Source organism: Hyperoodon ampullatus (assembly GCF_949752795.1).
Source record: "Hyperoodon ampullatus genome assembly, chromosome: 7".
Classification (NCBI taxonomy): Eukaryota; Metazoa; Chordata; class Mammalia; order Artiodactyla; family Ziphiidae; genus Hyperoodon; species Hyperoodon ampullatus.
The window spans coordinates 9,984,228-9,997,364 of record NC_136920.1 but is presented as its reverse complement, the minus strand read 5'-3'; the positions used below and the strand labels follow the sequence as shown (position 1 = coordinate 9,997,364).

The 13,137-nt window shown below is 47.2% G+C and overlaps 1 protein-coding gene across 1 annotated transcript; it reads left to right on the top strand.

Annotated features, from left to right (window-relative positions):
- Positions 1–742: 742 nt before the first annotated feature.
- Positions 743–1,305, top strand: LOC307055486 (solute carrier family 22 member 20-like; the record flags this gene model as incomplete). Its single annotated transcript, XM_079707726.1, is given in 2 exon segments — positions 743–845; positions 848–1,305. Coding segments are annotated over 2 exon segments (561 nt in total).
- Positions 1,306–13,137: the final 11,832 nt, after the last annotated feature.

The following is a 13,137-nucleotide window of genomic DNA, read 5'->3' as shown; positions in this document are numbered from 1 at the left end:
ACCCTACCCCCTCCCACACCCCCAGCCTGAGAGTACCTGGGATCAGGGCAGGGAGAGCAGGGCTTCCTCTTGGTTGCCCTATTTGGGCATTTTTCAAGGACTTTTTTCCAAGTGTCTCCTATGCAGCCTCTGACTTCCAGGGAAGTGGGGGAGGGGCAAGCAGCTGTAATCACTGGCACTCCCTCATGTGACCTCCAAGCATTTAAGGCTCCGGGGTCAGCGCTTTTTTTTTTTTTTTGGCCGCATCACTCGGCTTGTGGGCTCCTAGTTCCCCAACCAAGGATCGAACCCGCGTCCCCCGCATTGGAGGCGCAGAGTCTCAACCTCTAGACTGCCAGGGAAGTCCCCTGGAATTGGGCTCTTGAAGATGCCTCAGAGTGGCCTCCAGAGAAAAGGGGAGGGTGATGATGGTGCCACATTTACTGCTGGCGAGGGCCATGGGCAGGGGGCTGAGCCTGCAGATCTGGGCAGTGGGATGTGAGGCGGCCCTCTAGGACCCCTCGCTTTTCTAACCCGCAGGTGAGAGGCTGGGAGAACTGAGGAGAAAGGGCCTCGCAGGAGGGGGAGCCCTGCAGACCTGGGGACACCTGAGGCCTCCTGTGAGGTATAACCCGACCCCTCTGAGTTTCGGGACATGGGGCATCTGAGGTCCTAACCCTGGCCTGTTCCTCCACCTCTCAGGGCCCGTCCCAGCCCCTTTACATAAGGTTCCAAGGCTGGGCCTCAGGTCAGGCCCGTGGCCATGGCCTTCACAGACCCGCTGGATGCCCTGGGTGGCATGGGTGGCTTCCAGCTGGTCTACACAGCCCTGCTGCTGCTGCCCTGCAGCCTGCTGGCCTGCCACAACTGCACTTCACAGCCTCCGTGCCCCGCCACAACTGCCAAAGGCCCGCCAACCACACTGCGGCCACTGTCAATGGCTCGGTGGCCTGCCTGAGGGCCACCGTACCCCTGGACCTGCTTGGGGCCCCCGAGCCATGCCGGCACTTCACGCTTCCTCAGTGGGCCCTCCTGGACCCCAACACCTCCGTCCACGGAGCGGCCACCAAGGGCCGCAAGGACGACTCGGTCTACGACCGCAGTGTTTTCCTGTCCACCATGGTGATAGAGGTCGGGGGAGGGGGGCGGGGGGGTGCTGTGGGGCTGCTGCCCGAGGCCGAGGCTAGAGCGTCCCTCCCTTCCCCGCACTGGGATCTGGTGTGTGAGGCCCGCGCCCTCCGAGACCTGGCTCAGTCCGTCTACATGGCTGGGGTGATGGTAGAATTACTTAAGAACTTGTTAAGATCCTACTTGTTAGGCAATTAAGTGCTTACATTTATAAAATATTTAAACTGTAAATTTAATTAACTAAATTAACAATTATATAAGTTATATAAGGCTTGTAAATTGAACCTAACAGCTAAAGGACATATCAAAATGAAAAACTTTTGTGCATCAAAGGACACTATCAACAGAGTAAAAAGACAACCTACAGGATGGGAGAAAGTATTTGCAAATCACATATCTGATAAGGGATTAAAGAGAACTCCTAAAACTCAACAACAACAAGAAACAAACAAACCAATTCAAAAACAGGCAAGGTGGACTTCCCTGGTGGCACAGTGGTTAAGAATCCACCTGCCAAAGCAGGGGACACAGGTTTGAGCCCTGATTCAGGAGGATCCCGCATGCCGCGGAGCAACTAAGCCCACGTGCCACAACTACTGAGCCTGCGCTCTAGAGCCCAAGCGCGACAACTACTAAAGCCTGCGCACCTAGAGCCTGTGCTCTGCAACAACAGAAGCCACCGCAATGAGAAGCCCGCGCACCGCAGCAAAGAGTAGCCCCCGCTCAGCGCAACTAGAGAAAGCCCACGCACAGCAACAAAGACCCAATGCAGCCAAAAATATAAATAAATAAATTAAAAAAAAAAACAGGCAAAGTACTTGAATAGACATTTCTCCAAGGATATACAAATAGCTGATAAGCACATGGGAAGATGCTCAGCATCACCAGGTGCTATGGACCGAATGTTTGTGTCCTCCCCAAAGTTCATATGTTGAAACCCTACCCCTCAATGTGATGTTATTTGAAGGTAGGGCCTCTGGGAGGTAATTAGATTAGTTCATGAAGGCAGGGCCCTTATGAAGGGATTAAAGCCCTAATAGAAAGAGGAAGGACCACAAGATTCATCTCTCTCTACCATGTGAGGATACAGTAAGAAGGCCATCACCTGCAAACCAGGAAGAAGATTCTCACCAGACACCAGTTCGGCACCTTGATCTTGAACTTCCCAGCCTTCAGAACTGTAAGAAATAAATGTTTGTTTTTTAAGCCACCCAATTTATGGTCTTCTGTTATAGTAGACCAAACTGACTAAGGCACTAATCGTTAGGGAAATACAAGTCAAAACCACAATGAGATACCACTTCACACAAATAACAAGTGTTGTCAAGGATGTGAAGAAGTTTGAACCCTGTGCACTGCTGGTGGGAATGTAAAATGGTGCAGTCACTATGGAAAACAGTATGGCAGTTCCTCAAAAAATTAAAAATAGAATTACCATATCAGCCAGCCATTTCACTTCTAGGTATACACCCAAAAGAATTAAAAGCAGGGATAAGAAGATGTATGTGTACGCCAAGTGTCATAGCAGCATTATTCACAATAGCTAAAGCATGGAAGCAACCCAGGTGTCCATCAATGGGTGAAGAGATAAACAAAATGTGGTACATACATACAATGGAATATTATTTCGTCTTAAAAAGGAAAGAAATTCTGACACATGCTACAACATGAATGAATCTTTAGGACATTATGCTAAATGAAATAAGCCAGTTGCAAAAGGACAAATATTGTATCATTCTACCTATAGGAAGTACATAGACTAGTCAGACTCACAGAGACAGAAAGTAGAATGGTGGTTGCCAGGGGCTGGAGGGGAGGGAGGAATGGGCAGTTATTGCTTAATGGGTACAGAGTTTCAGTTTTGCAAGATGAAAACAGTTCTATGGATGGATGGTTATGATGGTGGTACAACAATATGAATGTACTTATGCCACTGAATTGTACACTTAAAAATGTTTAAAATGGTCAATTTTATGTTATGTATATTTTATCACAATTTTAAAAGTAAATAATTAAAAATAAAACAGGGAAGTTCCCTGGCGGTCCTGTGGTTAGGACTCAGCACTTTCATGGCTGTGACCTGGGTTCATTCCCTGGTTGGGGAACTAAGATCTCGCAAGCTGCCAAAAAAAAAACCCAAAAAACAAACAACAAAACAAAACAAAAAAGCTAAAGGACAAACTAGTTTTTTTAATTGGTAGCTTTAGGTGATGGTTTTTAATAACAGCTTTATTGATGTATAATTCACCTATCATAAAGTTTACTTTTTTAAGGTTCATAATTCTGTGGTTTTTAGTGTATTCACAGAGGCGTGCAACCATCACCACTGTCTAATTTTATGATATTTTCATCACCTCCAAAAAGAGACTCAGTACCCGTTAGGAGTCATTCCCCATTTCTCCCTTCTCCTAATACCTGGCAATCAATTATCTACTTTCTGTCTCTATAGATTTGCCTATTTTGAATATTTCATATAGATGGAATCATATAAAATCTGGTCTGTTGTGTCTGGTTTCTTTCACTTTGTATTATGCTTTCAAGAGTTATCCTCACTGTAGCATGTATCAGTGTGTCATTCCTTTTTATGCCCAAATAATAGTCCTTTGCATGGATAAACCACACTTTGTTTAGCCATTCATCAGTTAGCTGTCATTTGAGTTGTCTCTACTTTGAGGATATTGTGAATAGTGTGGCTCTGAACATTCGTGTACAAGTATTTGTTCGAATACCTGTTTTCAGTTCTTTTGGTTATATACCCAGGAGGGGAATTCCTGGGTCATCAGGTAACTCTGAGCAACTGCACAGTGGCTGCAACGTTTTCCATTCCCACCAGCGAAGCAATGTATGAGAGCTCCAGTTTCTTCACATCCTTGCCCATACTTGTTCTTTTCCATTTTCTAAATTATGATCATCCTAGTGGGTGTAAAGTGGTATCTCATTGCCATTTTGATTTGCGTGTCCTTAATGACTAATCTGTTGCAAGCCTTTGAATAATTTTGATTAATTTTCAGAGTTCTGGGAAAGTTGATTTTAACATCTTTTGCCAGTGTTCACATGGTTTATGCAGGAGAAGATTTTGCAGATCCTTACTCCGCCGTAAGGCCCACTGTCCTTGCTCACTCTTGGTGGACGGCATTGACGACATTACCCCCATCATCATGATGCAAGGTTGTTTCTGTTATATAACAGAGTCTAACAGCACAGTGGGAAAGGGACTGAGTACATTTTAGATCCCATCAGCTCATAGATTCTATAACTTTTACATCTTAGTTAATGTTCCATATCCTGTCTCCTTGTCAATACAAGCTTCTAGAAGCAGGAACGGTGGGTTGCTTTGCAGCCGTCCCTCTGGTTTCCAGCACTGTGTTTTGCCTGCTTAAAACATTTAATATGGGCTTCCCTGGTGGTGCGGTGGTTGGGAGTCTGCCTGACGATGCAGGGGACATGGGTTCGTGCCCCGGTCCGGGAAGATCCCACATGCCGCGGAGCGGCTGGGCCTGTGAGCCATGGCCTCTGAGCCTGCGCGTCTGGAGCCTGTGCTCCGCAACAGGAGAGGCCACAACAGTGAGAGGCCCGCGTAACACAAAAACAAAACAAAACAAAAAACATTTAATATAACCACTTGGGACATTATTTGGGTCTTTACAAATATTTTAAAGTTGTTTTGGGTTACGATGTTCTGAATCTAGACTCCAGATTTAGTCTGCATTGTCCAATGTGGTTTCTATTGGGTCCCTGTAGCTACTGAGATTGAAATTAATTAAAATTAAATAAAATTTAAAACGTAGTTCCTTGGTTTCGCTAGCCCCATTCCAAGTGCACAGTAGCTACATGTGGCTAGTGGCTACTGTATCAAGCGGCACAGAGCTAGAAATTTCCACCATGACCCTGCTCTAGATAGTTCCTCTCCAGCTGTCTCAGAGCACAGGATCATCACTGTTGGGAAGTTGAAGGGGCACTGGGCATAGATTCTCCTTCATTTGCAAGGAGGCAGCTCTTTTAATGAGTCCTGATTACTTTTTTTTTAATGTATTTATTTATTTTTATTTTAATTTTTGGCTGTGTTGGGTCTTTGTTGCTGCAAGCGAGCTTTCTCTAGTTTCAGGGAGCGGGGGCTACTCTTCATTGCGGTATGTGGGCTTCTCATTGCAGTGGCTTCTCTTGTTGCGGAGCACGGGCTCTAGGCATGCGGGCTTTTCAGTAGTGGCTCTAGAGCGCAGGCTCAGTAGTTGTGGCGCATGGGCTTAGTTGCTCCAAGGCATGTGGGATTGTCCCAGACCAGGGATCGAACCCGTGTCCCCTGAATTGGCATGCAGACACTGCGCCACCAGGGAAGTCCCCTGATTACTTTTAATGATAAGGTAATGGATAAAGAATATGATTTTCCTGGGTGATTTCCAACTACTAGACAAAAGTTTCCAGAGAGGATGACTGTGCAAAATACAAAAAAAGAAAAAAACAACAACCTTAAATAATGCTACCATTGTTATCTCTTCGGGGCAGCCTTTCATCAGCTCCCGGCACCAGGACCACTTCTCTCTTTATCAAGCACTCACCCCAAGGTCAGTCGTCATATAATCCTAGCCACAACCCAGCCTTACCTGGAGAGAGAACCCAGCCAGGTCTCCTGGTTCCCCAGCCAGGGCTGCTCCCAGAACACCCCTCCCCTCTCACAGACCAGCCTCCCATCTCCGAAAGACTTAGTGAGGATTATAAAATAGACCCATCAAGCAGAGAGGAAGCAGCTGAGAAGCCCAAGTCAGGAGAAGGGCAGCCAGCCCACGTGGTCCTGGCCCAGTGCTAGCTTCAAGCCAAGGAAGGCTCTGGCATTAGCGAGAATGACTGTGAACACAGGTGACTTCATGGGTGTGCAACCTTGCAGTTGCTTGAGACCCCACGCCCAGAAGGGTCCCACATTTGGGTTAATGCTCTGCTGCTGCCATCTTGAAATTCTCAATCATTTCTGAACGAGGAGCCCTGAATTTTCACTTTGCACTGAGCCTTGCAAATTATGTGGCTGGTCCTGACCTTTTCCATGGAAGGCATTAATCTTCGAGCAAGAGACAGGCCAGGCAGGGAGATGAGGGGAGTGAAGAGCTGGCCAGCAGCCATGGAGAGACAAGCAGGGGTCAGCGAGCTGCAGAGCCACCTCAGGGGCCCCTGGGGTCCAGGCATTTAAGGGGTAAATGCTTGCTTGTTGCAGAAACATAACTATTCAGAGAAATTCTTTTTCTTTTCTTCTTTTTTTTTTGGCCACATGCGCAGCTTGTGGGATCTTAGTTCCCCAACCAGGGATCGAACCCGCACCCCCTGCAGTGGAAACGCAGAGTCTTAACCACTGGACCACCAGGGAACTCCTCTTCAGAGAAATTGTAATGACACATAACAAAGGTTTCCATGTTGTAACTTTGTTTTACCGTGATGTTAACAGTTTATTCTCTTCCCAAACTTTTGCCTGGTTTCATGTTAACAGGTAAAAGCTAAGAAGTGTTTGAAAGGAAATTCAACCAACAAACTTGTAAGGATAATTTTTCATTCAATATGCCAAACAAGACACTGCTATTTAACAGCAAGCCATACTATATGCAATACATTTTTGATGGTTTAAAAAGCAACAAAGTGACTTTAGAACATAAAGGAATACTTAAATATTACACACAGAAGAAGAAATAGCTAAATGTCCTCTTGTATCTGAAAAAGACTCAAAATGTTCTAGATTTTTTTTTCTTTTGGCCCGATTAGGAAAGAAGAAATAACTAATAAACTATGTAAATACATTAGTTAAAAGAAAACAAGATAAAGAAACAGGAAATAAATCAACTATACTTCAATTTAAAAAAAATAAAACTTTTCTTTTATGCCCACAAAAAAAAAAAAAAGAAAGAAACGGGAAAGAACAGAATGTCAGAGTCAGCCTGCTAATTTTGATGAGGAAGCTATTGTAACTACTAACACAAATTGAAAATCTGCTGTTTACTAAAGTAGGAGGATGTATAACAACTGTAGCTTTAATTCCATATAAATGGAGCTAAAAATGCACTACAGCTTGTGGTCACTTGCTAGCTACATGCACGCAGGTATTTCGGTATTTGTTTTGCTTTGTTCATTAATTAAAAATCAGCTAATTCAGGGGCTTCCCTGGTGGTGCAGTGGTTGAGAGTCCGCCTGCCGATGCATGGGACACGGGTTCGTGCCCCGGTCCGGGAAGATCCCACATGCCGCAGAGCGGCTGGGCCCGTGAGCCGTGGCCGCTGAGCCTGCGCGTCCGGAGCCTGTGCCCCGCAGCGGGAGAGGCCACAGCAGGGAGAGGCCCGCGTACCGCAAAAAAAAAAAAAAAAAAAAAAAAAATCAGCTAATTCTAAAAAACAAAACAGAAAAAAACTTGCCTTCCTCATAGCTCCATCTTCCCAGCGTGTCTTCCTGAAAGCTTATACTGTGCCCACAAACAGCCAGAAGAACATTTGGACTCATTAAACTTGCCCACCCCTCCAGCCCAAGAAGCTGAAGTGCTTGGGACGACAGCTCTCCTCTGGCTGGACCTCGGGGTGAAACACCTTAGAAGGGGAACAGCACTCCTCCTCGGCTGCTGTCCCCACCCACTCGCCAGCCTTGAGGGAGACGGGCCGGGGAGGAACAGCTCTTCTTTGATAAATGGGGGTGGGGGTGGGGGGAGGCCAGAGGACCACAGGGGAAAAAGGAGTCGCCTCGGGCTTCCCTTCAGTGAGTGCTTCCTAAAGGGAGAAGCACAGTTCGTCTTGTACGCTCACATGATCCTTGGAGACACAACTCATCTCCCACAATGTCACCTGTAAGGACAAGATAAACAGCCAAACCTGGGGCCCAGCTCAGGCCAACCCTGGTTCTAGTTCACATCACGTCCTAAGGAAGAATGTCTAGATGCTGAGGATCGTGCACCTCCGAGCAGGGCTGGGACAGTGAGGGGGAGAAAGATTGATGGCATTTCCGTATTTTCCCTTTTATGCACAACACTCCCCAAACAAACACGTTGCCTTTTCTTCCTAAATTCTCACAGTACAGAGTGCTTGATTCAATTAAAACATGTGAGGGGACTTCCCTGGTCGTCCAGTGGTTAAGACTCCGTGCTCCCAATGCAGGGGGCCCGGGTTTGATCCCTGGTCAGGGAACTAGATCCTGCTTGCTGTAACTAAAGATCCTGCACGCGGTAACGAAGATCCCGCACGTGGCAACGAAGATCCCGCATGCCACACTAAAGACCTGGTGCAGCCAAATAAATACATTAATTAATTTTTTTTTTTTTTTTTTTTTGTGGTACGCGGGCCTCTCACTGTTGTGGCCTCTTCCGTTGCGGAGCACAGGCTTCGGACACGCAGGCCCAGCGGCCATGGCTCACGGGCCCAGCCGCTCCGCGGCACGCGGGATCCTCCCGGACCGGGGCACGAACCCGTGTCCCCTGCATCGGCAGACGGGCTCTCAACCACTTCGCCACCAGGGAAGCCCCACATTAATTAATTTTTAAAAAATTAAAAAATAAAACATGTGAGTGGACTGACCACAACTGACCATAAATGCAGGGCTACCTAGTCCATACACCACACCTGAGTGAACTTGAAAAAGGTACCCCCTCCAGGAAGATGCAGCATCCTGGGCACCCAGCTTGGTGGGTGAATGGTGCCCACCCCACTCCCAGGGAGATACAGCTTCACAGTAGGATGCACAGCTTGGCCAGTAAAACATAGGCCCAATTTCAGCAGCCTGTCCTCACCCATTTGGCCAGGCCTCCTTGCTCAGTGAACAGCCTGCACAACTGCACTCAGAGGTTCTGCTTAATCACTAAACATTAAGCTGTTCTACAATAGGCGGAAAGCAATTTGCCTGGCCCAATTCCTATCATGTACAGTTTACTGATAATTCTTAAAGCCTCACAGTAATAGTTACTTTCTTTTTTTTTTTTTTTAAAGAGGAGGCTGTTAACTCAAGAGAGTCTCAGGAAATTTTCTGGTTATGTAAAAGAAAGGGAACAAAATGAGACAAGACTTAGAAAGATATTTGGGCAAAGGTGCAACAGAGGGATAGATGACTTGGTCTCCAGAGTCAGCTGGAGGTGAGTTCAGATTATGGCTACATGAGCTTGATAAGTCATTTAGCCTCAGTTTTGCCATCTGGAAAATGGAGATAATAACGTGCACCTCATCGGGCTATTCTGAAGATTAAAGGAGGTAACATTCATTTATTCATTCATTCATTCATTCAACTGACACTTACTAGCACTTGTTACATGCCAGGCACTGAAACACAACTGTGAATATATATATAGGGCCCCTACCATCTAGAATGGGGTCAAAAATAGTATAGGGCTTCCCTGGTGGCACAGTGGTTGGGAGTCCGCCTGCTGATGCAGGGGATGCGGGTTCCTGCCCCGATCTGGGAGGATCCTGCGTGCCGCGGAGTGGCTGGGCCCGTGAGCTGTGGCTACTGGGCCTGCGCATCCGGAGCCTGTGCTCCGCGGCGGAAGAGGCCACAGCAGTGAGAGGCCTGCGGACCACACACACACAAAAAAATTGTATAAGGTTTCCATTAAGATGAGTTATGAGAGAGTATGATGAAGGGTAATTGGCCTGGTCAGGTGGGTCGAGGAGAGTTTCTTGTTGGTCTGTGATCTGGAGAAAGAGTGGGAGCTACCAGGCAATAAGAGACCCAAGTAGAGGGAAGGGCATGTGCAAGGGTCCTGTGGCAGGAGGAAGCTTGGCTCATTCATGGAAGCTAGACCACTGGGGCTGGAGCACAGGAATCAAGGGGAAGAGTAATATCAGAGGCGGCTGGAGGGAGGTAGCTGGGGCCAGACTGGGCAGAGGCTTCAGGCCTCAATGAGGATGTGGTTCTTCATCCTATAAGCAATGGGAAATGAAAGATTGGTCTTACGTTAGATGGGGCAAGAGGTGAGACGTGGCCGGTGTGACAGGATTATATTGCTTTTTGAAAAGATTGCTCTGGGGCTTCCCTGGTGGCGCAGTGGTTGAGAGTCCGCCTGCCGATGCAGGGGATACGGGTTCGTGCCCCGGTCTGGGAAGATCCCACATGCCGTGGAGCGGCTGGGCTTGTGAGCCATGGCCGCTGGGCCTGCGCGTCCGGAGCCTGTGCTCTGCAACGGGAGTGGCCACAACAGTGAGAGGCCCGCGTACCAAAAAAAAAAAAAAAAAAAATGTGCAATAGCATATGTCTAAAAAAGGTACATACCTTAATTCTAAAATATTTTATTGCTAAAAAAATGCTATCATCTGAGCATTCAACAAGTCGTAGTAGTAACATCAAAGATCACTGATCACAGATCCCCATAAAAAATATGACTGGGGCTTCCCTGGTGGTGCAGCGGTTAGGAATCCACCTGCCAGTGCAGGGGACACGGGTTTGATCCCTGGTCCGGAAGATCCCACATGCCGCGGAGCAACTAAGCCCATGTGCCACAACTACTGAAGCCTGCACGCCTAGAGCCTGTGCTCCACAACAAGAGAAGCCACTGCAATGAGAAGCCCGCGCACCACAACGAAGAGTAGCCCCCGCTCACTGCAACTAGAAAAAGCTCGCGCACAGCAATGAAGACCCAACGCAGCCAAAAATAAATAAATATATATTTTTAAAAAAATGTCAATAATGAAAAAGTTTGAAATATTGCGAGAATTAAAATGTGACACGGAGACATAAAGTGACCAAATGTTGTGAAAAAAATAGTACCGATAGACTTGCTTGTTGAAGGGTTGCCACAAACCTTCAATTTAAGTGGAGTAAAATGAGGTATGCCTATAAACAGAATAGGTGATGTGGCGGGAGGGGATGAGAGCTTTGTCGTGGGGACTCCTAGACTTCTGATGTGTGGGCCTAGGTGGACACTAGTGTCATTTTCTAGGACAGACGATGCTAGAAGAGGACCAGGTTGTACGCAAAACCCTAATTTAGTTTTGGGAATGCTGAATTTAAGATGCTTCCTCTCTAAAAGAGGCACGAAAAAAGCAGTTGTGCCTGTACCTCTGCCTCAGAGGAAATGTCTGAGCTAGAGATAAAAATCCATGTTGGGAGTTCCCTGATGGCCTATTGGTTAGGATTCCAGGCTTCCACTGCCGTGGCCCAGGTTCAATCCCTGGTTGGGGAACTGAGATCCCAGAAGCTGTGCAGCACGGCCAAAAAAAAAAGAAAAATCCATGAGTCATCTGTGTAGAGGTGGCGCCTGGGGTGAGACTGCCTCAACACCACCTGGATCATTTGTAAACTTAAAAAAATGATATACCTTCTTGTGTATGCTTGTTCTGTAATCAAATCACCGAATAAATATTTTAAACTTTTTACTCCTAAAGATTTTATACAATATAAGAATTCATCCAGCCAAGAAGATGTGAGTTCAAGGGAAGCTCCCACGCAGAGAAATCTCAGAAAACCTGTTAGTTATCTATTGCCATGAAACAAATTAGCAACAAACATACTATCTCACAGTTTCTATGGGTCAGGAGCTGGGGGGAGCTGAGCTGGGTGCTTCTGCCTCAGGGTCCCTCATGAGGTCGCAGACAGAATGTTGGCTGGGGTGGCATCATCTGAAATCTGGACGGGGCTGGAGGATCTGCTTCCAAGGTGCTCATTCATGGCTATGGGCAGGAGGCCTCAGTCTTTGCTGTGTACATCTGTCCCTAGGACTGCTTGGGTGTCCCTATGACATGGCAGCTGGTTCCCTCAGAGCAAGTGAATGGAGAGAGGCTGGCTTTTATGTCCTCATTCCAGATGTCACACACGGGCTCTTCCACCACATTCAGTCCACTAAAAACAAGTCACTAAGTCCAGGCCACACACAAGGGGAGGGGGATGAGGCTTCACTTTTTTTTTTTGGTACGCGGGCCTCTCACTGTTGTGGCCTCTCCCGTTGTGGAGCACAGGCTCTGGACGCGCAGGCTCAGAGGCCATGGCTCACGGGCCCAGCCGCTCTGTGGCATGTGGGATCTTCCTGGACCGGGGCACGAACCCGTGTCCCCTGCATCGGCAGGCGGACTCTCAACCACTGCGCCACCAGGGAAGCCCGAGGCTTCACATTTTAAAGGGAGAAGTATCAACGAACTTGTGGACATATTTTAAACCTCTAAACTGAAATTACACAGTCAAATTCTTTGACAAGAATCAACTCCTTCCTCTGGGTTTCTCCATGGCCTTCCACATTCAGAGGGTGTGGCTGTTGTACCCATATCCACTGATTTCCTTGGCTCTTCAGTAACCACCTGTAATTAAGCCCAGGGCTTTCATTTTGTCCTTCTGAGAACACAAAAGGTGAGTTGTGAGCTGGGAACTGACACTGATGAAGCCCTGACTGTCTACACTGGTTCTTCACAGCTCCTTCATCCTTCAGATTCTGGTCCTCAGCTTTGCATGAAACAACAAACATGCATCACATGTTTGTTGTGATGGAAACAACATACAACATGTATCACATCCTCAGAGATAACCAGGATCTGGAGAAGTGGTCCCCGCTAAACTCATTTTTGAGAGATTACTTTATAAATACTTAGAATAATTCATAAACCAGAACACCTCTGTCCTTGTGGCCTCCCAGGAATCTTTTAGGCCTTATGAATGCAGGTCCACCTAGGGCCATACGGAGCCACTCTGGGCATCTCCAAGAGGACCTGGTCAGCCACCAGGGATTAATTGCATCCAAACACCCAGCCTGCTGGGCTCTTCCTTCAGGAAGCAGGACAAAGGAGTAGAGATGGATGCCCTTGGAGAAGCAACGATGTCCATGCCCAGCTTCCTCCAGCCACACCAAGGACCTCAAGACACAAGCTCAGCCTTGCCTGGTTCTGAACCAATCTGGACCAAGGCAAGCATGGGAATCCTCATATCCAAGGTGCCAGCTTGGGCAACTTCTGGGCACCAGAGCTGCATGAGTTAGAGTACACAGAAAGCCACAATAATAGTGGCCTTAAAATTGTATTATTATTGTGATCACTATTTTGGCTATGCCAGGAAGCTTGTGGGATCTTAGTTCCCCAACCAGGGATTGAACCCAGGCCCTTG